The sequence below is a fragment of the Cololabis saira genome, chromosome 14, assembly GCF_033807715.1.
Source record: "Cololabis saira isolate AMF1-May2022 chromosome 14, fColSai1.1, whole genome shotgun sequence".
Classification (NCBI taxonomy): domain Eukaryota; kingdom Metazoa; phylum Chordata; class Actinopteri; order Beloniformes; family Belonidae; genus Cololabis; species Cololabis saira.
This window is the reverse complement of record NC_084600.1, coordinates 32500657-32526857: the sequence shown is the minus strand read 5'-3', so window position 1 is coordinate 32526857 and position 26201 is coordinate 32500657. Positions and strand designations below refer to the sequence as shown.

General features: G+C 43.8%; 1 protein-coding gene across 3 annotated transcripts in view; it reads left to right on the top strand.

Annotated features, from left to right (window-relative positions):
- The window catches only part of LOC133459986 (glutamate receptor 1-like), a 123843-nt gene extending 99929 nt beyond the window's left edge, over positions 1-23914 (top strand). The window contains exons 16-18 of one of the 3 annotated variants that reach the window (XM_061740442.1): positions 2810-2924; positions 9715-9849; positions 20064-23914. In XM_061740442.1, coding sequence (XP_061596426.1) covers positions 2810-2924; positions 9715-9849; positions 20064-20282 — 469 coding nt within the window. In that variant the 3' untranslated portion in view covers positions 20283-23914. Of the gene's footprint in view, positions 1-395; positions 511-2809; positions 2925-9714; positions 9850-20063 lie in introns of all 3 variants that reach the window. The other 2 variants (XM_061740441.1, XR_009784080.1) reach the window with 2 other exon arrangements.
- Positions 23915-26201: the final 2287 nt, after the last annotated feature.

Genomic DNA, 26201 nt, shown 5'->3' with positions numbered 1-26201 from the left:
AAACGTAGTCATTGTTGCATCTCACACCGTACCACTCGGACCTGCTTGATGTTTGGTGAGACGTCAGAGACAAACAAACATTACGATGATGAGCCATCTCGGGTCGTAGGCTACGACCTGACGTGGATGGATGCAGGACACACTAACATAGTGTATGAGTTCCTGACAGACTTTGACTTGAGTCTGTAAAAATGAAACTGCCTGAACGTGACGTGCACAACTTTAAATGTTGGACACGTTCTAGGAAGAACAGTGACCATGCCCTCTGATGCACCATTCATTTAACTTTGATACTGATATCATGTCTTCATAAGCACACACATGTTACGATGTTCACTGTCTTCATTAACACCCAGTTCCCTCTTTATCCTTTGTTGTTACTATCGTCCCCGTAGAAACCCCGTTAACTTGGCAGTGTTAAAACTGAACGAGCAGGGCCTGTTGGACAAATTGAAAAACAGATGGTGGTATGACAAGGGAGAGTGCGGCACCGGGGGAGGGGACTCCAAGGTCAGATCACCGTGACCCCGACGGGTAACAACAGGCAATGGCACACTGGGGTAACTGGTGGCAACCAGCCTCAGTATCGGGAGCGAACCCTCCGGAGAGCAAAAAGCAGATCACAATAAATCAGAGATCTTGCGTCTGATCATCAGAGTGTTCTACTACTTAAAAGTCCAGGCTTCATTAGAAAATACTCGTTTTAATGTCAGCACAAAAACCTACTACGAGAACCGAAGCAGCGAGTTGTTTTCTATCCAGGTTTAGTGAGTCATTAAATGAACCTACAATGTGGTTAAAAGAAGGGGATTAGCAGCAGAAACATCTAATACGTTGTTCAAAGGTTAAGATCCAAAATGACCTTCAACTAGGTGTTGTTGTAATGTACCATTATGGTTAAAAAGATAGTACACCCTGTACTCAGTTGATGCCTTTATGTGCAAAAGGAAAAACTGAGAAACCATCGGGTTCAAAGCAACGTCAGATAAACAACTACCAGAGACTGCAAAGGAAAGACTGGACAAACACTCACTAACATCATCCACAGGTTTCTGAAACTTCTTTGTACTGCAAAAGGGGCTGACACACCAAGCCGAAAATCGGCCGTCGGGCCGTCGGTGAGCGTCGGTGCGCGTCTGTCGGGCTAGTTTCCCCGGTGTGTCCCGCACGTCGCCACAGGTCGGGCGCCCATCGGGAGCTTTTCAGCCGATTCGACATGTTGAATCGGCGTCGGCCGTCGGTCAAACAACTCACTCTGTGATTGGCTGTTCCCGGAATTTCCCAGAATGCTTTTCGTCGTCATTTGCGTAAATAAATATTTTGCATAAATATTTTACTTTCATAATATTCACTCAGTGAATGTACATAATCACTCGCTTGTCTTTTTCAAACCGCACCAGAATAAAGGCTGATTTATGGTTCTGCGTTACACCAACGCAGAACCTACGGCGTAGGTTACGCGGCGACGCGCACTGTACGCCATACCCTACGCCGTAGGCTCTGCGTCGATTTAACGTGGAATCATAAATCAGCTCCGGAGCCGGCAGGCAGAAAATCCCGAAATTTTCGGAGCAAATTACTTAACAGGCGTAGCTACAACTGTTAGATTTCATCTATTAAACCAACATTTATCTTCCTAAATGATTTATTTCAGCCAGCAGTAATTCTACACAGAGTTTTGTTTGTCTGTTTTGATCAGATCTGTTCTGGTCAGAGTTTTGTTTGTCTGCACTTGTGTTTTCTCAATAAAGCGTTGAAAAAAAAAGCGCTGTCCCCCTCCTTGAGCCCCTTTATACAGACTACCGCTGCCTGCTGGTATGTAGGGGAATTACGTCTCACGCATGCGCAGAACGTACGTGCTAGTTCGCCGTCGGGTGTCGTATTTGCGGTGTGTCTAGTGAGCCCGACCCAGCCCGACAGAGCCCAACACAGCCGACGCGAGCCGACACAGCAGTTGGCAGAGAGCGGGGGAAGTCGGCTTGGTGTGTCAGCCCCTAAAGAGCCATGTGGTAAATGAAGCTCAGGTCTTCATTCACAACTTAAAAGGGCAACATTTAACAGTCATAAAGATTATTCACAAGTGGAAAACATTTAAAACAGTTGTGTCTCCTCCCAGGAGTGAACCGCCAAACTATTTTACTACAGTATGCTTTTGTGTGATACTCAGAGAAACGGTAAGACACCCAAGATCTCCATATCAGAGCCTCCAGGCCTAACTGAAGATGTTAGACATTAAAGTCCATGAATGAACCGTTAGAAGATAATTTAACATGTCCAGTTTCTTTGTAAGGGTTTGCAGAAGAACCAGTGTATCACTGAACTTTCCTTGTAAAACACTCCTTTGATCAGTCCATCCTCGTTCATGGATGGTTTTGATAAAAAAAAAGAAAATCTTGGAAAAAATCCTGGTTTTCGGACTTTTTGGGCTTGATTGGACCTGCTCAGTTCAAGTAAAGATCCCGGAGGGTTTTCAACGGTTGCCGGTTACCCAAAGTGATATAGTAATACACATCTCGCACGTAGGGAGTCAGGCCAGAGCAAGCTAGATGGAGTATTAACGCATATCACTTTAATGCTGACTTTTGCAGTAGTTTTCTGTGTGATTGTGCCTGTTTTTGTTTGTTTTTGTTTCTGTTGTTGTCGAGGTCTTCTCTGTAGCAGCATCTGTACTGCTAATGCCACTTTTGCAGAAAATGTTGCTTTTATCAGCGCTGCTGCTGCAGCCATGCAAAATAACATAAGATAACATGGAGGTGCATAATGTTATTTATGTTATTCCCATCCCCCTACCCTTCTTGGTTCTTTGAAGAATCCCTGTAAACCTAGCAGTACTGAAGCTCAATGAACAAGCCGTCTTAGACAAGTTGAAAAACAAGTGGTGGTATGACAAGGGGGAGTGTGGACACAAGGACTCCGGCAGAAAGGTCAGTTTTGAAGGTCATGTGGTTCCACGGTCATGTGTTGGTTTCCCCCCCTATCCCCCCATCCCCCTTCCCACTGACTCCAAGCCTCAACCTCAGCAGGTACACTCTGAAAAGAAAAAGTTATTTACTTCTGACAGATGATGCTTGTTTATCAGTGCTTTCCTTTTTCAACAACTGATTTACCCTTAAAGACGTTTAAGGTTAGTTGCTACTAAGTTACTTCACAGAACCAGAAACCTGGCGAGTTTTCTCAGATGCCAATTTGGAACAAATGAGTAAGAAGTCAGTTTGATCCGGTTTTAAACGATGGTTTGACATCTTTGGGACTGGAAGCGTGTTTATGTGACACTAGCTTCCCGCTAACAGCTGGTTAGTTTGGTACCATGAGTGGATTCAGAGGTGTGTTGTTTCTCTACGGCTCTACGCTCACGGATGAACAAATGTTTCACCTAAACAAAGCCAGCTGGATTCTGGATCACCTGTAAAAGCTCCAGAGTCAGCAAGGGCGGTCTCAGCCGGGTGCTTTCACACTTTATCAGTTTCTTGGTGGTTTGGCTTCTTTTGATACATAAAAAAAGAATACAATGCCTAAGCGCTGGTTTTATGAAATGGTGAACACGCATGGTCTGGTTGTTGCTGAAGTCGCTGAAGGGGAGGAGTAAAACAGTACATGAGAGGACTGCGTCATTCATGCAGACCTGCGAGCTGGGATTCATCCCACAGAAACAAAAGTCCACGCCTGATCCAATCTCCTACATCACTGTGTGAATCTTGCGAGCGGGTGTAAGGCATGTCCAACACCAACCACCCGACGGAAGCACCCTGCTCTCCTCCACAGACCAGCTGAGGAACACGTTGACATCTTTTGAAGGGGAGGCAGTGACGCTAGGCATGAATGTCGTGTTGTCCTCTCAACTTACTCGGTAGGACCTAAATTAAGGCCTTGACTCAGGATCACATGTCATCAGGTTTACTCTTAGTCTGCCGATCGCAGAACCAGGAGCAGAAATACAGGACGAGACCTTGTGACAAACCGACGTGTGTGTTTTTTAAACATTAAGGGCCCGATTTACTAAGATCCTAAATAAAGAGTACTAAATTGCGTGTGCACTGAAAAAGTTTGCGCGTGCTGTTTGCGTGTGGTTTGCGGGTGATCAACTAAGATTGCGTGCGCAATTGATAACAGGTGCAAACAGCAGTATTTAAATGAGGTGTTGCGTGTCTTAAGGTTTGCGAGCGCAAACTCTGCGCCATGGAGAGTGGATGGAAAGCACAGTCACAAGTCACAAGCGGAAAATGAAATTTGACGAGTTGGAGTTAGAGATATTAGTGGAAGAGGCAAATAAACACATTCATGAACTACAGCAAAGAAATTTAAACATTACCAAAAGAAACGCAATATCGGAGAAAACCTGCGATAGAATAAATGCAGTTGGTAACACAAAAAACGGAAAAACATCTGGTTTTTCATATTTCAATTTTAGGCACAGATCAAAAATACGAAATAGAAAAACGGGCCTCAGGACTGAATTTGATTTTAATATTGAATTGGTCGGGTTTGCGTGACCCGGCGGTGCTCGGCATGATCTGAGGAGAAAAAGACATCAGACACAGAGCTGGAGAGCGCTTTGATTCATCTATTTATGAGTTAAGTTTTTATTCAGATGTCCACAGTATATTGCAAATATTATATATTATATAGCAAACACTGACAGTAAATGTGTGACAGACGGGACCATCATATGGCCGTCGATTTAACGCGGAACCATAATTCAGGCGAAGCTGCAGTCTGCCTGCGCTGATCCTGACACAGCGGGTCGGAGCGGATTTGGTCATGATGTTTAACCTGTGTTTTGTGATTAATAAGCACGGGTTTTAATTAAATGTAATTTACGAAGGATGATTTCACGTTCAATAAGATAAATAATCAATAAAATACAAAGTTTTGGCACAAAGGCTTGGCCTGCTTGTGGGCGAGTGGAGGGGGGCACAATAAGAGAAGGTGGCAAGATATAAGGCGGAGAATTAAAGAAAAAGTGGCCTTTAATAAAACTTGTGCAACCATTTTTAAAATAGCATGCAGCAGAATAAACACTCTCTCTCTGCGTATTCTTTGATTTTGGATGTCGCCTCCTTGCCACAATAACAGCAGCAGCAGATTAGCACCTTCCTTTCGAACGTATTAAATACAGACGCAATCACAATACGCGCAATTACTTTCAGGCTTGGTAAATCTCATTGCGCGTGGTAAATGGACATATTTGCATTTTCCCCTCCCAGTATTTAGGATTTCTGCCGGGTACGCCCCATACTGATTATTCATCAGGGCAAAAGTACTAAATAAACAGCGTGTGCAATTTTGCGCATTTCAGAGACGCAGTCGTCTTTGCACGCTGTTAGTACATCAGCTCGCACTTTGGTTTGCGGGTGCTGTCAAGTTTGCACACGTTTTAACACACGCAAACCTTTAGTAAATCGGGCCCTAAGAGTTTGATGCTACACAATGTAGGAACCAAGGATGCAGAAACACCTTGTTGATGGCTAACATGGACTCGTAGCTGTGCGACATTTGATGTTCTGTCAGGCTAGGGAGGCCGGCGATCTGAAGAGTACGTCGTAAAGACCCAAAAGTGAACCATTCAGTTATTTTACTCTCAACGACCAAGCTTCTACAAGTAGGACACGCATCTTGTTTTAACTCAAACAAAAGTAGGCAGTCGGTTGACACTCAGGGTGGGTATTTGTTGGATTTGGTTACATTTGAGCAGATCCGGCCAAGTCTGTTTTCTCTTTTTCTTGTCGTGATCTTTGCGCTGAGCTAACCAGCTGCTAGCAGTAGCCTCTTATTTACCGAAAGAAAGTCCCAAAGAGACAATTTTTCATTTGTTATTGTTTGAATTTCCAGTAAACTCCCTGAATTTCGATTATTGAGGAACTTTTTGTTTGTGGAGTGTATCACTGCAGCACCTCTGAAGAACAGGAGGATAAACCGATTTAACACGTTTATTCAATCTGGTGACATGTGAAAACCCACTAACTTCTCTCCTAATGTGTTTTTTTATGAACTAATTTCTCTCTAAACGTGCTTCAAAGTCAAATAAATGGAAATGGCTGAGGAAATGAGGCGAGCTCGGGCTCATGGCGGCAAAGCCGGCTGTTTCTGCAGATAAGGGTTTTTCATGTCTTCAGATCAGCAGAAAGCCATCAGATTTCTTCAGAGGCTTTTCAGAGCTCCTTCTGTTCTCCAGAATGTTCTGCGGTCAGCGCAGTTCGCTGGAAGCAGCCGCAGACAGATGGACGAGCGACTCTGCTGGAAAATGTGACTTTTTACATCCTTCCACATAAACCGAGTCTGCCTGTGGGAGCCACGGCAACTTGGACATTTCGGAGCGCTGATGCTGCTGTTGGCCAAGAACTTGCCGGAGGATTTAAAAACACATTTTCTCTGAGATGTTTGTTTCCCCCTTTAAGCTTTATATAAATCAAATCTGACCTGGAAGACAAGCTCCAGGCTGAAGCCAGATTTGTTTTTTTTTTATCAGATATAAAAAGTCAGATTTTCAAAAGTGCCAGCAGTTTTCCTCTCAGGATCACGCTCTCCAGCTCTCCCTCTGTTTACGGCCGCTGACCAGCTTTGATGGAATTAAAGTTTCTGACCCTCCTCCTCCTCCTCCTCCTCTTCCTCATCCCGCACACACGCACGCACACATGCACACACAGACACTGATGTTTTTGTCTCCAATCTGTCATGTACCTTCTGTTTCCTCTGATCTCGCTGAGCGACGAAGCGTGACTAACAGGAAAATGTTCATCAGTCTGTTTAGACGCCGTCTTAATGTCAAACTGAAGCAGTAACCAGACTGTCGCTCCCATTTGCACCGTCGCCTCCCGTCAGTCCAAAGTTGTGACAAATAACGTGACCAGAGCAGCAGGACATGTCCACATCTGCACTTTGTGTTGTTTCTACATTGAGGATCAGCCTTCATGTGGACAACGATAAGTACCCCTGTACTACTTCAGGAGGATTTGAAGCTGGCCCCAAGAGCACACAGTAGTGTACAGTTCTCAAAGAAATACAGCAAATCCCAGCAGCTGCAGCTCAGAACCTACAGGCATCACTGAACGAATGTCAAATGTTAAAGTCCATGACAGAAGAAAACTGGTTTCCAGGAAACAACGTCTTCTGTCTAACGAGAACATGGAAGTACGACTGAGATTCACAAACCTGCATCTGAACAAACCAGCAGACTTCTCTGGAAGTCTGGACAGATGAGTCTTCATGGTCTTCATGTCCAGAACCATGTTTGGAGACAACCAGCAGATCCACTGTCAAGTACGGTGGAGGAGGGATGAAGCTCTGGGCTTGTTCTGCACCTACGGTATCTAATAAATGCCATAATTAACCTAGTTTATGAGTTTCCCGTTGAGGATTCATAAAGTATCTTTGAATGTGAATGGATTTCGGACCTGGTGTTGTAGAAGCACATGCGAGGCCGTCCCTCCGATAGCTAAAGCTTAGTCATACTGACGGAAATGATCCCAAACGCAGGTAGGGTAGGTAGGAACTCCCCTCACTGACCCGCCACATCACCTCCTGCAGAAGAGACAACAAGACACATTTACGGTACGTCATGTGACCGTAGATGTCATAAAGCGGTAAAAGGGGTAAACTGGATAGTTTTACAAAATATTTATCTTTTGAATCACCAGAAAATCCTTCCATGTCAGAGAAACCTTCTTTCCATGAAATATAATTTCTTCTTTACCCATTTTCAAAGTGAAAGAAAACACCCACAGTTCTCCATCTACGACCCTTGAAGGTTTTACATCGGTTCTTATTTCAACCCGGCTTCAGTCTGACGTTAAGTCGTCTTTAAATGTGGCTCTTCAGAAGCTGATTGGCTGAGGTGAACATGACGGTTTGGAGAGGAAAGCCTGCTGATAGGCTCACAGCACTTCCTGTGAAGGAGAGGCCAGCAACCGCCATGAGAGCTGTCTGCTGTCATGTTTGAACGTGCTGCATGCTCCTGGATGATGAAGCCAAGCCTCCGAAATGAAGTGATGCATGCAACCGAAGATGCAGCTCCTGAAGAGAAACAAGAACCCACCGGCCAATTAAATGCTCCATTTGTTTAACGAAACGTCGGAGCGGCACAGGGATCAGTGATTAGTCTGAATAAAACTGGTGTAGAAGACCTGTGAAACAGCAAATCAGAAATGTGAACAAGGTAGATGAAGAGTTTAAAGACTAAGTTTCTTATTTGTTTTCCCTCATGCTGAATGCTTTATTTTGTGCATGGATTTGCATGTGACAGATACACAAATATGGATCATCAAAGGCTGTGATCTGAGGTGATGGAGAGGATCATTTCACCCTCCGTCAGAGATGAGGATGTGAAAGAACAGTCAGAAGAAGGAGAAAAACCTCCATCTTCTCTCTGAAACCTCAGTGTGACCGAAACGTGTCAATCAAGCTTCAGGATGTCTTCAAAGTCCCGGTCATGTAGAAGAAAATTATGCAAAAGAGGAAAAACATAAAAGAGTTAAGGAAAACGCAAACTATATTATTTCTCTGCAGCAGTGCTGCCACTAATGGCTAATATTTTGACACATTTTTCGATTAGTTGACTAATCTAAACGACTAAAAAAAAATCAAATGATTGCCATTTAATTGCGTTCATTTTAGTTTGACCACAACTGAAGGTCAAAACATAAAAAGTCACCTGCACCATGTCAAAAGTAAAATAAATCAATAGAATAAAGTGCAATTACAAAATCTGAGAACGTCTTTCACTTTACAAAAACCGTCTCTGCCAATCTTTTCTCTGAAAAACGTGGTTTTCAAACATTTTGATCATTTTCTTACATATTTAATAATAAACAGGAGGTCTTCTGTCCATCTTTGCTCCTCAAAGACGTAAGTGTTAAATTTTTTTTGTAATTTTTTTCCCGCATTGCAAAGTGATTTTTGTTTTTTCTTAAATGTGTTGCAGGATTGAAGCTTTTTCTTTTCATCATTCTGCGTCATAATTCGGATGCTTCCAAGTGGAAGTCCAGCAGATGGTCCAGGAATCCTTTAATTATGTCACAAGGGGAAATTATCTAATTAATATTGTCTTCTGTGAAATTAAAGTAAAGCTGATCGCTGAGTTTTCTTCTTTTTTTATTTTTTATTTTTACATCTGCAATACCATCCAAGCATTTTCCATATCAGAGATTGTAGAATACAATTATTGTATTTATGTGAGACAGTTGATGAAGAAGTTGTCAAATTCTTTGATACGTAATACATTGTTAAATTAGCAGATAATATAGATGCAAAATAAAGGATGATTTGCTGAAATGAATACTCAAAGTAAAGAAAATGCTCTCTATTAAAAGTTAAATAGAATATTGGAAAATGTTTGATCACGTCCGGTGTTGGTGATTTCCAGAGGATCATGATCCGGTTCTTAGGAAGTTACGAGATCATAAATGTTGGCAGTATTAGAGCTTTAAAAGGTCACAGATGGAAAATTTGTACTTTAGTTGTGAAGCTGATTTCAGTCATCCTGAAGCTCAGACAGCAGTTATTTCATCACTGCAGACTTTGTGCTCCCTGAATGCGTTTACATTTTTAAGTCTAAGTCTGTTATTTGTGGGGAAACATTAACTCCACATCACAGCCTTTGAATGTTAGTATCTGCTCAGTTAGAAAGGTAGTTGTTAAAGTTCTGTAGAGGTAACTGTGACGTCATGAGTGTCAGCATCATCATTGGTTGCCCATAACTCCGCCTCTCTGCGCTGACAGGACAAGACGAGCGCGCTCAGTCTGAGCAACGTGGCGGGAGTCTTCTACATTCTGATTGGTGGGCTGGGGCTGGCTATGCTGGTGGCTCTGGTTGAGTTCTGCTACAAGTCTCGAATCGAGTCGAAGAGGATGAAGGTGAGTCCAGAACATTGTGGACTGTATCCAGGACCTGGTGCTCTGTGGAAATGGTGGCATCAGACAAGTCCAGGTTCAAATCAGGTCACTTCTGAGTCCTCTGATGGCCGAATGCTGAACTCCAGCCGTGGAAACAGCAGCTTCCAAACAAACAGACGCCATCACAGTAGTCCCGCCCACACACATTAATCCATCAAGGGTTTCAAGCCAACCAGGTGACTTCTTCCTGGACTTAAACAAGTGTTTTTGTCAAATAAACAGTGATTAAATGTGACAGAAAATGAATAGTAAAAAAGTTTAAATTAAATCAGTAAGTTTAAATTCAGAGGATTGAGATGACACTTAAAGAAAGCGTTTGGATCCAAAATTTCACCGCTAGCCTAGCAACCATCTTAGTTCTTTTTCTCATTATTATAAGGAATTAGTCTGCTTCCCTCTGGATTGGATTTTGAATTCCAGTGGGCGGTACCAACAGATCTGATGTCATTGGACGGATATATAACCAATCAGGGACAGGAAATGTGATGCAGGCCTGGGAATGATGTTGGTCGTGGCCTGTAATTCATCCACCCACCAGGGGGTGCTGCAGGGTTTGAAGCGCTACAGAACACTGGTGAATGATGATGTTGGGTATTCAGCAAAAACCCGTTGACCCAGTGTGTCATGAACAAGGCTGTCATCTTGGCTATGAGTAGTGGCTCTCAGACCGCTGGTATAAGTCAGTACATAAGGCCCGCCCCTGCGCCATTGTGATTGGTTTGGTATGTTCTGTACTGGTGCAAAAGAGTTTGAGTGGGAGGGAACCAGAAAGGATCCTCACGGAAACTCATCTCGGCCGCTTGTATCCGCGATCTTATCATTTCTGTCACTAACCAAAGTTCATGACCATAGGTGAGGGTAGGTGCGTAGATTGACCGGTAAATCGAGCGCTTCGCCTTTCAACTCAGAACTTTCTTCACCACGATGGTCTGGTACACCGACCGCATAACTGTGAACACTGCACCGATTCATCTGAAATCTCACGCTCCATCTTTCCCTCACTTGTGAACAAGACCCCGATACTTGAACTCCTCCACCTGAGGCAGGACTTCTCCACCCACCTGGAGAAAGCACGCCACCCTTTCCCGGTGGAGAACTATAGCCTCGGTTTTGGAGGTGCTGATTCTCATCCCTGCTGCGTTTCACTCGGCCTCAAAACGCCCCAACACATGCTGAAGGTCCCGGTCCGATGAAGCCAACAGGACAACATCATCCGCAAAAAGCAAAGATGAAATTGTGTGGTTCCCAAACCGGGTGCCCTCCGGCCACTGGCTACGCCTAGAAATCCTGTCCATAAAAATTATGAACAGAACCAGTGACAAAGGGCAGTCCTGCCGAAGTCCAACATCCACTGGGAACAAGTCTGACCAAGCTCCGGATAGCCCTTAATAGAGGGCCCCGGACTCCATATTCACTGAGCACCCCCAACAGAATGGCACGAGGGACACGGTCAAATGCCTTCTCCAGATCCTCAAAACACATGTGGACTGGTTGGGCAAATTCCCATGAACCCTCAAGCACCCTGCGGAGGGTATAGAGTTGGTCCAGTGTTCCACGACCGGGACGAAAACCGCATTGTTCCTCCTGAATCCGAGGTTCAACTATCGGCCATATTCTCCTCTCCAGTAACCTGGCGTAGACTTTCCCGGGGAGGTTGAGATGTGTGATCCCCCTATAGTTGGAACACACTCTCTGGTCCCCCTTTTTAAAAAGAGGGACCACCACCACGGTTTGCCACCCCAGTGGCACTATCCCCTTCCTCCATGCAATGTCGCAGAGGCATGTCAACCAAGACAGCCTTACGACATCCAGAGACTTGAGGAACTCAGAGCGAATCTCATCCACCCCCGGTGCCCTGCCACTGAGGAGCTTACGAACCACCTCAGTGACCTTGGCTTGAGTGATGGATGAGCACATCCCCGTGTCCACACTCTCTGCTTCCTCAATGGAAGGCAAGTCAGTCGATTGAGGAGATCCTCGAAGTATTCCTTCCACCGTCCGACGATGTCCACAGTCAAGGTCAACAGCTCCCCACCTGCACCGTATTGGCAGAGTACTGCTTCCCCTTTCTGAGGCGCCGAATGGTCCACCAGAATTTCCTCGAGGTCGACCGGAAGTCTCCTTCCATGGCCTCACCGAACTCCTCCCAGACCTGAGTTTCTGAGTTTTTTTACCAGGGGCATAATGTCCCAGACAACATAGCTCCTAGGATCATTCGGGCAACACAAAACCCTCCACCACAGTAAGGTGGCAGTTCAAGGAGGGGTCCATTGTTCTTGTCATTTGTTGTACTGGTCTGCCCCCTCTTTTTCTCCTCTGTGCATGTTTGCAGGCCAGAGCCTCAGGAGCTGCATCCTGACCTGCAGTCCCAACCTCTGATTATCCTAGTGTCTGCTGTCTACATCTGTTTATATAGTGGTCTCTGTAGTCCCCCAACCTACCATTGCCCACGGTTACATGATGTTTTTGAATTCAGAATTAATTATTCAGAATTAAATAATTTCGAATTAAACTATTTTCCTTGGAGTTTACATGGAAATAATAATTCCGAATTGAGGTTTACATGGAAAACACGTTTGATCGGCTTTATCCAATTCCACTTAAGGTCTGGGGGTTGGGAAGGGCTCTGATTGGATTGGGGAAGTTATGTCTATTGGAAATTACGTCTACCGGAAGAAAAACAAACTTAGCTGCTTAGCAGCTACAACTTTGAAAAGCTCACAATTTTTATTAGGGCCCGAGCACTTGCAGTGCGAAGGCCCTATTGTATTTGCAGGAATTATTCTTTTTCTTCTTCTTCTTATTGTTCTGACAAAAGGAAGGCCTTTTTGCCCCCCTAAACGTGCCCAAAAAGTCACCAAATTTGGCATGCAAGCCAGGCCTGGCGAAAAATTTGATATTTAATGGTTTGCATTCATGAGCGTGGCAAAATGGCTCAACAGCGCCCCCTTGAAAACTTTGTGCCTCAAGCCCCACGATACGGTTTGACGTACATGCACGAAAATCGGTACACACCTGTATCATGGCACAACTTAAAGAAAAGTCTCTTGGCCTCATGCCCGAAACCGAACAGGAAGTCGGCCATTTTGAATTAATTGTGTAATTTTGGCGCAATTTATGCCATTCCTTCGGCAGTTAATACGGCCCGAACCGTAACGTGCACCCAGGTGTGTTATACATCAAAATGTGCGTCTCCATCCTCCGACACCACGCATTACTTTTCTCTTTCAAAAGCGTTACCTTGGCGACGCTAGACGCCAAAAAGTGCGCCCACCCTTCATCTGATTGGTTCAGACAGAAAAAACTTTGCGCCTCAAGCCCCATAATACGGTTTGACGTACATGGACGAATATTGGTACACAACTGTATCATGGCCCAACTTAAAGAAAAGTCTCTTGGCGCCATGGCCGAAACCGAACAGGAAGTCGGCCATTTTGAACATTCTGAATTAATCGCGTCATTTTGGAGCAATATATGCCATTCCTTCGAGAATTAATACGGCCCTAACCGTATCGTGAACCCAGATGTGTTATACATCAAAATGTGCGTCTCCATCCTGCGACTACACGCATTACTTTTCTCTTTCAAAAGTGTTACCGTGGCGACGCTAGACGCCAACAAGCGCACCCCCCCTTCATCTGATTGGTCCATATTTGATAGTTCCCCAAAAGGCACCAAATTTGGCATGCAAGCCAGGCCTGGCGATAAATTTGATATTTCATGGTTTGCATTAATGGGCGTGGCAAAATGGCTCAACAGTGCCCCCCGGAAAACTTTGTGCCTCAAGCCCCACGATACGGTTTGACGTACATACACGAAAATCGGTACACACCTGTATCATGGCCCAACTTAAAGAAAAGTCTCTTGGAGCCATGGCCGAAACCGAACAGGATGTCGGCCATTTTTAATTAATCGTGTCATTTTGGCGAAATTTATGCCATTCCTTCGGCAGTTAATACGGCCCGAACCGTAACGTGCCCCCAGGTGTGTTATAGATCAAAATGTGCGTCTCCATCCTCCGACACCACGCATTACTTTTCTCTTTCAAAAGCGTTACCTTGGCGACGCTAGACGCCAAAAAGTGCGCCCACCCTTCATCTGATTGGTTCAGACAGAAAAAACTTTGCGCCTCAAGCCCCATAATACGGTTTGACGTACATGGACGAAAATCGGTACACACCTGTATCATGTCGCTACTTAAAGAAAAGTCTCTTGGCGCCTTGGCCGAAACCGAACAGGAAGTCGGCCATTTTGAACATTCTGAATTAATCGCGTCATTTTGGAGCAATATATGCCATTCCTTCGAGAATTAATACGGCCCTAACCGTATCGTGAACCCAGATGTGTTATACATCAAAATGTGCGTTTCCATCCTGCGACTACATGCATTACTTTTCTCTTTCAAAAGTGTTACCGTGGCGACGCTAGACGCCAACAAGCCCACCCCCCCTTCATCTGATTGGTCCATATTTGATAGTTCCCCAAAAGGCACCAAATTTGGCATGCAAGCCAGGCCTGGCGATACATTTGATATTTCATGGTTTGCATTAATGGGCGTGGCCTAACGGCTCAACAGCGCCCCCTAGAATACTTTTCTGTGCCATAACTTTTGAATGGTTTGACATAGAGAGTTGTGGGTGGTGTCATGGGTCTCGATATTGAGTCGTTGACCATAATTGGTGAAAATTAGCTCCGCCCCTTCTTCTGATTGGTTGTCCATATTTCCTGCCATAAATTTTCAATGTTTTGACATAGAGAGTCGTGGGTGATGTCACCTGAATCGATATTGAGTCCTTGAGCTTCATTGGCCTGAATTAGCCCCGCCCCTTCTTCTGATTGGTTTTCCCGATTTTCTACTATAACTTTTGAATGGTTTGACATAGAGAGTCGTGGGTGGTGTCATTGGACGCTGTATTGAGCCCTTGACCTTCTTTGGCCTGAATTAGCCCCGCCCATTCTTCTGATTGGTTGTCCCGATTTTCTACTATAACTTTTGAATGGTTTAACATAGAGAGTCGTGGGTGGTGTCATCAGATTCTGTATGGAGTCCTTGACTTTCATTGGCCTGAATTAGCCCCGCCCCTTCTTCTGATTGCCGTGTACCTTTTTTCTGCTATAACTTTTGAATGATTTAACATAGAAAGTCGTGGGTGGTGTCATTTCTGATATGCTTATGGGGGGCGGTGGCCGTGAGTGCGAGGGCCCGTTCATCGCTGCTTGCAGCTTTAATTTATTTTTATTATTGTTTCTTGCCATCTGTTCTTTTAATTATTTCCAGGTCCTCCAAGCTATTTATTATTTAAATCGTCTCTGCTCTTGACCACCGTTTACTGCGTGCTGCCATATTGAAACTTTTGTTTTGAAAACAAGCCCAGCGCGGAATATATGCGTCATCGCGACGGGCAAGGGAATGAGCATACGCAGAAAGACCGGAATTAATTTAAAGCGGAATGGGTGTATACATGATCGTGGAATTATTCTATTCTGATTTAAAATCGGAATAAACCAGCCACTTACTTCAGACTTAAGTTTAATTCGGAATGGCCATTTTCATTCAGGAATAGGTGTTTAGATGGTCGTTTTTAATCATTTTAAATCAGATTTAATTTTAATTCTGAATTAAAGAGGAATTAAACTTCACATGTCAGGGCTCCAGACTGCGACCAAATGCTCGCATTTTGCAACCAAAATTTGAGTATGTGCGACTGAATTTCATGTCCACTCGCACACGTGCGACCAGTAAATTTGCCAGTGTTTTTTTTTTTTTTACACGTTAAACGTGGAAGGAGTGCCTCAATGAACCCCCATATTTGCAGGCCAATGAGTGTGAAAGGGAATGAGTTGGGGGATCTATTTATTTATTTATTTTTTTTTTTTTTTTCGTTTAATTTCACCAGCTCAAAGCAGGTATTACGCCCGGACGACATTTAATGCGACACAACTCGCTGCCGCCGCAGCGCGCACATAAAGTTAGAAGAAGAGGCGGCGGGTATGTTTGGTTTTAGTAACATCATGCTCAGGCCATGAGTCTGCAATGGCCCAGACGGGAGACACATGTAGCTCAGTGCTTAACTTTTATTTTTAATCCACTCTATATTCTTCTGGTGGTTCTCCGATATGTCCCCCCTCTAAAGCCTGATTTATGGTTCCGCCTTAATTAGTTCTTAATTCAGAATGGCCATTTTCATTTGGAATTATAGTAATGGAATTATAGTAATAGTAATTTTTACTCATTTAAAATCGGATTTAATTTGAATTCTGAATTAAAGAGGAATTCAACTTCCCATGTAAATGCACTCATTGTGTCTGTGTCTCTCCTCACTCTGTTCTTCATTCTCTGTCTGATCCCTCTTTTCCTGCACTGCCTAGCTGGCTAACATGGTTTCCCCCTTATAATCTAGGTTCTACTCAAGGTTTCTTCCCTCCTAAAGGGGAGTTTTTCCTTGGCACTGTTTGGCTTAAGGTTTTTATCCGACTATGGGAGTTTAAACCTGTGTTTATGTAATAATTGCTCGGGGGTCATGTTCTGGGTCTCTGGAAAGCGCCCTGAGACAACTGCGTTGTAATAGACACTACATAAATAAAATTGAATTGATAGTCACTGAAAAATTTTCATCCTATTCAGTCTGGTTAAAAACAGCCAAATATTTTTTTCTAAAACATTCAAATGTGCCGTCGTAAATGTTCTGATGCACCAGAGAACTTGATGTTACATCATTTATGGATACTTTCAGCATGTGCAGCAGCTGCTGATGTTCTGAGTACGCAGCCACAGGCCATTGATGTCTCCGAGCATCAGCTGAGCTATCCTCATCTGGTGCTCTGAACTGCAGCTCCTCTTCCTCATCTGGTGCACTGAACTGCAGCTCCTCTTCCTCATCTGGTGCTCTGAACTGCAGCTCCTCTTCCTCATCTGGTGCTCTGAACTGCAGCTCCTCTTCCTCATCTGGTGCTCTGAACTGCAGCTCCTCTTCCTCATCTGGTGCACTGAACTGCAGCTCCTCTTCCTCATCTGGTGCTCTGAACTGCAGCTCCTCTTCCTCATCTGGTGCTCTGATCTGCAGCTCCTCTTCCTCGCCTGGTGCTCTGATCTGCAGCTCTCCTTCATCGCCGCCGTCGGTGGCTGATGAAATTGTGCTCATAACAGAGTGTATTTGTACTGAGACTTTGATGGGCTGCTCAGAAGGAACAAACAAGTCATTAGAGCCCTGTTTGCAGCTCTCTTCTATGCTGGACTTTTGTTATTCCCTCCACATGCACGTCTTGAGCACAAAGGGAGGATTTAAAGCGCCCACTGAAGGCGGCGCTGACACAACCTCTGTGGAGGATTTCATCAGTCAGAGCAGACGGGGGAGCATGCAGAGAAGGTCCATGCCGCAGTCATCTGCCACAGAGGTGTTCACACGGAGGATCTTTTCATTTCAGGAGATACTTTATTTATCCTCTACCATAAATCCTGTCGCTCTGAAGAAAAGCTTTGTCTTCACATGAGTGCAAACATTTGAGAACAAATCTGTTACGAAAGCGTTCTCAACATTTCAGCAGTTCATCATTTATAGCAGAATTATCGCCACTGACTGCCGAGGTTTTACTGCAGATTTGACGATTTGATACAATTATCATTTAGGGGTTAAAAGGTTTTCTTAGTTGATCCGCTGAAAACACAACCTGCTTCTACATTCCTGCAAAAGTTATTTCTCTCTCAATCAATTCATTAATGATGGTGATCAGTTCATTAGTTGCGATGATCCGTTCATCAATGATGGTGATCAGCAGCTCTGGGTACTACTTAAGATTGAACACATGATTTTTATTTTTATTTTCATTTCTGTTAAATCAAAAACTGCATTGGTGAAGACTGTTATATGTTCTTGTCTGTCCTAGATCTTATTCACCATATACTGAGACCCACTAAATCTAGATGATTTTTATTATGTTTATAGACAAAAACAAAAACAAAAACATGGGATTAAAAGAGGTGGTACTTTTGGTAATGGTAGTACTCAGATAGTACTCAAACCTGCAGTCGGGAGAGGACCAGCCGTCATCTGGAGACCTGGATGTGTGTTTGAATCCCTACAAGAGCCTGTTGTTTCAATATCAACGTTTGCTGGATAACCATTGTCACCATTTCTTCCTCAGAATACTTATGTAGTATTGTAGTTTTCTTTAACTTTTATTGGTGCATCTTTAAGTGTCCTGGTATTTTTGTTGTTGATTTGTCCAGCAGCAGAGGGGATGATGGGAGTGCACATGATGCTGCTCTGTGTTTAGAGCCATGGCGGTAAAAGTTAAAACCTGACAGCAGAGGTGAGGTGTGCAGCGTTTCCAGGCGGATGGTGGACCATTACCATCCTGCTGTGGCGCTGAGAGCAGGTTTGTTCAGATGTGAACGCCGCCTCAGTAAGTCTATAAACCTGGGATTCATTTGGACCAATCTGCATGATGACACGTTGGAAACAGCAGGGCTGCGTGGGAGCTCGGAGGCTCGATTCAGGATATTAACTCTGGATCCACATCATTAGTTTCACTGAGCGGTGACAGTCGTTTCAGTGCAGCTCAAGCAAGAGAAACGCGTTAGTAAAACCTGGTTTGTAGATGATTCAACCAAAATGAAATCAGTTATGATTTGAAAAACTCTTAGTGTGTTACATGTGATCAATGAGCCCATTATTAGTTATTTTAGCAAATAAATACACCTAAAAGCAAAGCAAAACACTTTTAACTGCAGACAATCAGACTTCTGATCACCACAACACAGTGGTTTTGTTCATGACATTTAAACTACATTTAAATAAGTGAATAATCACACAAAAGAAAAACTGCGGTTGCTGACAGAAGTGGCTGGAAATATTTGGATCACACCATTAACGGGTGTTTTTCTGAAATGCTCAAAAATAAGAAGCTTAAGAGGTGTTGATGAATTGCTATTCAAAATAAATCCAGCTGATCCAGATCTGGCAAACTTTGGTTTGGTCTGATTGGATGACAGATTGGACCACCTCCATTTGTGATGTCATCAGTTACTGCTGGTCCATTGGGAGCATATACAGTATGAGTACTGCGTTCACTTCAGAAGTTTAAGCTGCTGCTTCGTACAAACCACTTTGAGCAGAGATGTCCAGTAGCTTGTGAAGACACAGCGATTACTGTTCCAGACGCTTCAACCAGAAACGTCAGCGTGGGATCGTTCATGATCCAGTTCTTCTGACTGTTGGTTTAGCTACTGTTGCTAACTCAGTCTATCAGTAAACCTTGCCTCCTTAGTTACTGTTGCTAATGCAATTTAACAGTAAGCCCTGCCCCCTTAGTTTTGAGATTCAATTAATTTGTTTTAATTTGTTTCATTAGTGAAGACAGAACTTCAGATCTACTATTAATTACCGAACACTAGATTAAAGTACAACTTTATGTCTGGTACTCCGTAGCTCCTTAATCCGAGATAAACTCACAGTGTGATCAACAGAAGTGCTGGAGAACTAACATATCAAAGACAAAGTCTGTTTCTACGTAGCAATTGTGATAAAATAAGTTTACGATTGGAGAGTTAATTGATTTTCCTCAGAAAAAAATGTAAACGTCCTTGTTGATCTTCTAGACATTAACAGTTTAAACCAAACTTACTTAATCAGACTTAGGATACCTGGAATCAGTATTACAAGTTCTTTGACACTTCAGTTTAATTGTTGTTGGGAAACATCTTTCAGTGTTTTTCTGAGGGGCTGAAAGCTACAGATGTCGGAAACAATACTCAACAGCCATTGGCTCATCTATGTTTGATGGGTGGGGCTTACTCATAGGTATTTCTGGTTTGTTAATGTATGATTCCAGTTCCAGACTTTTCATTGTCAAAAATGTACGTATTTGCTCAAATATTCATTCACCATGATTGGTTCCTGACCAACACCAGGAGTTGTGTTTGTTCAGACAGAAAACCAATCAGAAGACACCTAAAGGAATATTCCAGGTGTATTACAGGCTGGTAATGTGTAAACTTTCCTCTGAGAGCAGAACAACATGCATCCATGATCCAAGATCCTCAGTACATTTGTGGCTGTTTCCTCATCTGCCTTTCGATGTAGTGAAATAACATAAAAAAAATGAATGTTGATGTTTTTAAGGTGATTAAAAGATGGACCTGTGACCAAACATGGACCTTCTTGATGCCGTTTCAGGAGCTCATCGATGCGGCCATGATGAGCACCAGCCTCGGCGGGATGGCGGTCGGGGGAGGAGTCGTCATGGCAGGCGGTTTGGGCGGAAGGCCGCCCGGACTCGGACTCGGAGGCGAGAACGGCCGCGTTGTGGCGCATGATTTCCCAAAAGCCGGAGCTCAGGGTTTACCTTGCATGAGCAAGACGCCCGGTCTGGGACTGTCCTCCACCGGCATGTGACCCCCACTAAAACTGCCAATTGGACAGAACGCTGGGGTCTGTTCACCTGTCTGTTGGTGAGGAAAGGGGGATGATAAAATGGAGGGAAGATGATGGAGAAATATTCATCAGGCAGGAAGATGAGGGATGCTCCTGAATCCTGAGCAGCTGAACTCAAGAACAAAAACTGGAACTACTTTTCTATGAGCAGTCTGAACCCGAAACAGCTGCAGCAACAGCACCTGAGGGCAGAGGATTTTTAAGCCTCTTCATGACTGAACGAATGCACCGTCTCTTCACTTTTTTCTTCCTCGTGGATCAGTTCAAACACTGAGTTTCATCACTTTGCACTTAAGGCCTCTTCCACGGGGGGCTGAGACGCTGGAGCATGTGAACTTCTGACCTCTACACTCGTGTTGGTGACAAAAGCCTGGAGACATGATTGCCATTCAGCTCAGAGCCACCTCCAGATGTCACGGGCTAAACCGATGTGAGCAAATGTTACAAGTGTGTGCATGTGTAATCATCGTTTACTGAAAGCGGCACATTAAACCGGGTTCTTCTGCATCTGAGAAGCAGCAGAAGTGCAGACAGGACCACGGACCTTCAACCGCTCACAACAACGGGTCACATAACACAGATACTCCTTCAGGTCTTCTTGTCTGAACATCACAGAGAGAGATGACGTTCAGAGTTTCACACACAGGGTCAACAACGGCCAGCTGAAACTACAAGTGTGGACAAATGAGTTGGTTCCATCCTTTAAAGGAGACAAAACAACAATGTTCCCTGAAATAAATGATAATTTACTGAATAATGAAAATCAGACAGCATTTTTGAATTGTGATCCAATAGAATCAGTTCAAACACTAACTAAAATACTGTTTCCATGGTGACGTTTTAAGCTAAAGTGTGCTCTAAAGAGCATTTCAAGGGTTAAAAATGTCCCTCTGCTGTCTGGTATCATGGTGTCCACCACACTGAACATGAACCAGAGACACCAAAGGAGACAGTTGTCTGAAGACACCAGGAAGGGCTTTCTAGACCAGCATGTTGGAAGCTAGAAGACCGTCTCCAAGCAGCTGGATGTTCCCATGACAACAGTTGGACATTTCATTCAGACTATTAGGCTCCACAGGACTGTAGACAACTTCCCTGGACGTGGACACAAGAGGACAACTGATGACAACCCGAAGAGACGGATAATACGAACAGAAACCAACGACACCAGAAGAACACCCAAAGAGATTCAGGGTGACCTCCAAGGTCCTTGTCCATTAGCGTCAGATCTTACCATCCATCTCTGTTGGAACCAGAGTGGACCACCGAGGAGGACGTGATCGACTGTAAAGGTTCTGAAATTAAACATGAAGTTCAAGGTCCATCATTGTTGTCCGGAACAGTTTCATAAGTTTGTTTTTTAATAATCCTGTTGAACCACAATTAAAAAATGTTTGATTCTTATTAGTAAAGATCAGTAAATTATTCTTAGTTATTCTTGTCAGTTTGAACTCTATTTGGTGATTGTTGTGGTTTTTTCTTCTCTAACAAAAGCATATCGGCTTATTTGTCTTCATCTGTCAAAAACAAGATGATGATATAAGAATTTAGTTGTAATATGAGAAAAAAAAGGTAAAGATTAATGAGAAGAAAGCTCTGATGGGAGAATAAATATATAATTTTACAATAGATAGAAGTATAAAACAAAACAAAGCTGACTTAAGACAGAAGTAGTTTTATGAGAAAACAGTGATTTTTTTTGGTCTGGTCTTGTAGCCTGCGTGCCCTAGGGCAGGACACTGAACAAAGCCATGATGATGTCACACCTGGATTAAAAGGGAAGGTGAAGTTCAGCCTAAGAGGCTTTAAAAAGTATATCAGTTTCACGTTACAAGTTGAAAAGCACATTTGATTAAACATCACTCTTTAATATGTATAATTCCCAGATTTGCAGCATTGTAAATGATTCTCACGGGATCTTGGAACCTTTGGCTTCATTAAGGCCCTGACACACCAAGCCGATTGTCGGCCGTCGGGCCGTCGATGAGCGTCGGTGCGCGTCTGTCGGCCTAGTTTTCCCGGTGTGTCCCGCACGTCGCCACAGGTCGGCAGCCATTCGGCAGCTTTTCAGCCGATTTGACATGTCGAATCGGCGTCGGCGGTCGGTCAAACAGCTCACTCTGTGATTGGCTGTTCCCAGAATTTCCCAGAATGCTTTTCGTTTGCGGACTGAATCAAAAAAAAAACATGGCGGACATTTCTTATTTTTTAGTGAATAAAATCAATACTTTGAGTACTAAAAATGCATTTTGATTACATTTCTAGCGAGAAATATATATTTTACTTTCATAATATTCACTCAGTGAATGTATATAATCACTCGCTTGCCCGTATTTGCGAAGTCTTTTTCAAACCTTGCCAGAATAAAGGCTGATTTATGGTTCTGCGTTACACCAACGCAGAGCCTACGGCGTAGGTTACGCGGCGACGCGCGCCGTACGCCGTACCCTACGCCGTAGGTTCTGCGTCGATTTAACGCGGAACCATAAATCAGCTCCCGAGCCGGCAGCCAGGCAGAAATCCCGAAATTTTCGGAGCAAATTTCTTAACAGGCGTAGCTACAACTGTTAGATTTCATCTATTAAACCAACATTTATCTTCCTAAATGATTTATTTCAGCCAGCGGTAATTCTCCACAGAGCTGCAGGTGGTTGTGCCGTCTGGTCGCCGCTGTTTTGTATTGCACTTGTGTTTTCTCAATAAAGCTTTGAAAAAAAAAAAAAGTGCTGTCCTCCTCCTTGAGCCCCTGAATACAGACTACCGCTGCCTCTGGTATGGAGGGGAATTACCTCTCACGCATGCGCAGAACATACGTGCTAGTTCGCCGTTGGGTGTCGTCTTCGCGGTGTGTCTAGTGCTTCTTTTTGAGCCCGACCCAGCCCGACACAGGCGATGCGAGGCGACACAGCAGTCGGCCGACAGCGGGCAACGTCGGGTTGGTGTGTCCTGGGCTTTAGTAATTTCACGCTCGGCGGTGTGGGCGGGGCTAATGGCCCATCAACACAGACACAGCTCTTGATGCCAGGCGGTGGAACAGAGGGAGAGCTAACCAACCTGGCGAGGCGGAACGCGGCCAGAGCCAACTGAAGGACTGAACGGTGCTACAGACACAAAGGGAGCAAAAGTACCGCCGTCAAATATATCGGCTTGACCGCTGACTTTTATGAAATTGATTTATTTCATTTACTATAAAAATGTTATCTGCAGACTCACATTAATGTTGAATTAAAAATCACAACTGCAGCCCGTGTTTTCTTTTACTCAGGATGTCCTCTTTGGCCTCTGTGTCTTTTATTCTTTGGTCGCAGCAAAAGTGCTGATTTTAATCTTAAATCAGAGTAAAGTTTCTCACTGAAATCATCTGCAGCTCTTCTGATCAAACTAAAATGATGACGAAGCTTGTTGCCTGGACGGTGTTTTGGATTTCCTGTGCACACACACACACACACACACAACGCTGCAGCACAGCAGCAGAACTTTTCTATCTGGAATAAAATGCTCATACGTGTTTGATATGAATAATTGTGCTGAGCTCCGCCTGTTTGTCTGCATAATGTTTTTTTTAAATCTGTTTATTATCTTTAGATTTTGTCAATTATCCTGTTTAATAAAAACTTACATCATCACGTCTGCCTTTGCAGTTTCAATGAATCATTTAAAAAAAACAATAATTTCCTCGCTGAAGCTGCTGGTCTGTCCAACCACGTTCCAGCGCCGTAGATCAGGTCCTGGACTGCTAAGTCGTCGTCACACAGGACGGGGCGTGGCTTGATGGGTCAAAGTCATGGTCATGGCTCGGCTGTGTCACAAACGCAAACAAAAATGCATTGAAACAACTGATTCTGACATTTGACTTTCACTATAAAAAGGTGAAAATGTAACGACATGAAAACAGTGAAGCCTGCCAGAAATGAGGGAAGCTACATATACAGACGTTTGTGGAGGTTTGCAGAAAAGGACAAAGGAAAAAGAAAATCAGTCAATTTCCCAAAAATTGTTGACATTCTACACTGAGGTTATACGCAAGTGGAAAACATTCAAAAGGGTTGTTAATCTTCCCAAATTTGTTGGGAGTTAAAATCTTTATCCCACATTAAGCCCAAGATCAGAGTAGGGAATGTTCCGAAAAATAAAATAAAAAGGAACTACAGCCTTCAGGCCTCACTGAGAATGTTAAACGTTAAGTCCATGACACAAGAATCAGAAGAAGACTGAACCAGTATGGTTACATTTCCAGGAGAAGCCTCTGTTTGAGTAAAAAGAAGCCTGGAATTATGACTGAGGTTCACAAACGTCGGTTAATGTGCTATGTGGGTATTAAAGTGAGGATGTGTGTGACCAGATGTGTGTTTTTAACCATGAGTGCGTGCATTTTTCTATGTAAATTGTTGATTTTAGTATGTAAAGCACTTTTTGTTACTCATATATGAAAAGTGCTATATAAATAAAGTTTGATTTGATTTGATTGATTAGAAGAGATTTTGAGGGGGTGCTGATGTGACTGTTCATCACTGAATGTACCCTGCTGTTTTCTCAAAACTACCACCTGACAAAAGTGCCAGGAAGAGACTCAGGAAGAATATGGGGAATAGTATTAATTAGGGCTCAATGACTTCAGATCTGCACTCCTTAATAAAAGAATCCAGGTTCTGGAATGACCTGGTCAAAGTCCATACCTGAATCTGGTTGAGATGCTGTGGTGAGACCTTCAGAAAGCTGTGTAGACCTGAACGTCAAAAACTTCAATGACCTGAAGCAACAATGGAAGGAAGAACAGACCATAACTCCTCCAAAACCATGAGAGACACTGAAGTCAGACAAGAAAATATCTCCTGAGAGTTATTGCAGATGAAGTTAATAATAGTCATCAACAGAACTAGCTATGCATATCACAGGTTGCTGGTTAGACTTGAACATACAGCTTCTCACTTCCCTTTCCAACCAATCAGCTTCATCGGGGATAAAAGCACCAGTGGCATCTGCATTACCCTTAATCATGTCCCTTTTAATTCAGATGTATATTCTGGGGCAGCCTTTCCCTTACAAGTCAGATGCAGTTCATTCAGGTATGACAAATGTTTCAGTTTCAGTGGGACTCTACCATTTAAACTACCATTACCAGTTAACACAAGGTTCTCTATAGGGCAGCGTATCCGTCTGATGAAGAGCTGTGATGTCCAACTTATGTCCACTTTAATTATCTGCCATAACTAAGCAGTAGAGATGACAAAATCAGAGAAATGTAGTCCACAGAGATGTCCTCAGGCGGCGTCTAAGTAAGACCCCGTCCACACGTAGCCGGATATCTGCGGATATCTGCTAAACCGGAGATATTTTCCTACGTTTGGACCTGTCATCCACATGAAAACGCAAATAAACGAAGGTTTATGCTTACTGCGTTACACCGACACAGAGCCTACGCCGTAGGGTACGCGGCGACGCGCACCCTACGCCGTACCCTACGGCGTAGGCTACGGCGTAGGGCTGCGTCGATAACGCGGCAGCTCCGTGGCGGGACACGGGGGGGAGAAGGAGACGCGCCTGCCGGGGAAGCGGAGCCGCGGAGGTGCAGCTTCCCCGGGAGCCGCAGATGATCTACAGGTTTGAAATGCTTATGAATGTGGTCGAAAACGCAGATCTTCGGTTACGTGTGGAAGGGTTTTTTTTTTTTAAACGATGTAATGTGGATGCAAATTTTTTTATAAACGGAGGGGGGAAATATTCGGTTTTAAAAATACCCGGCTACGTGTGGACGGGGTCTAAGAGTAGAGGCTGCAGTTGATAAAATCCTGAAACCTTTGACACCACAGGAGCGTTTCTGAGCAGCATATGGAGTGTTATTATGCTACTGAGATACTACCTAATTAATAACTGAATATT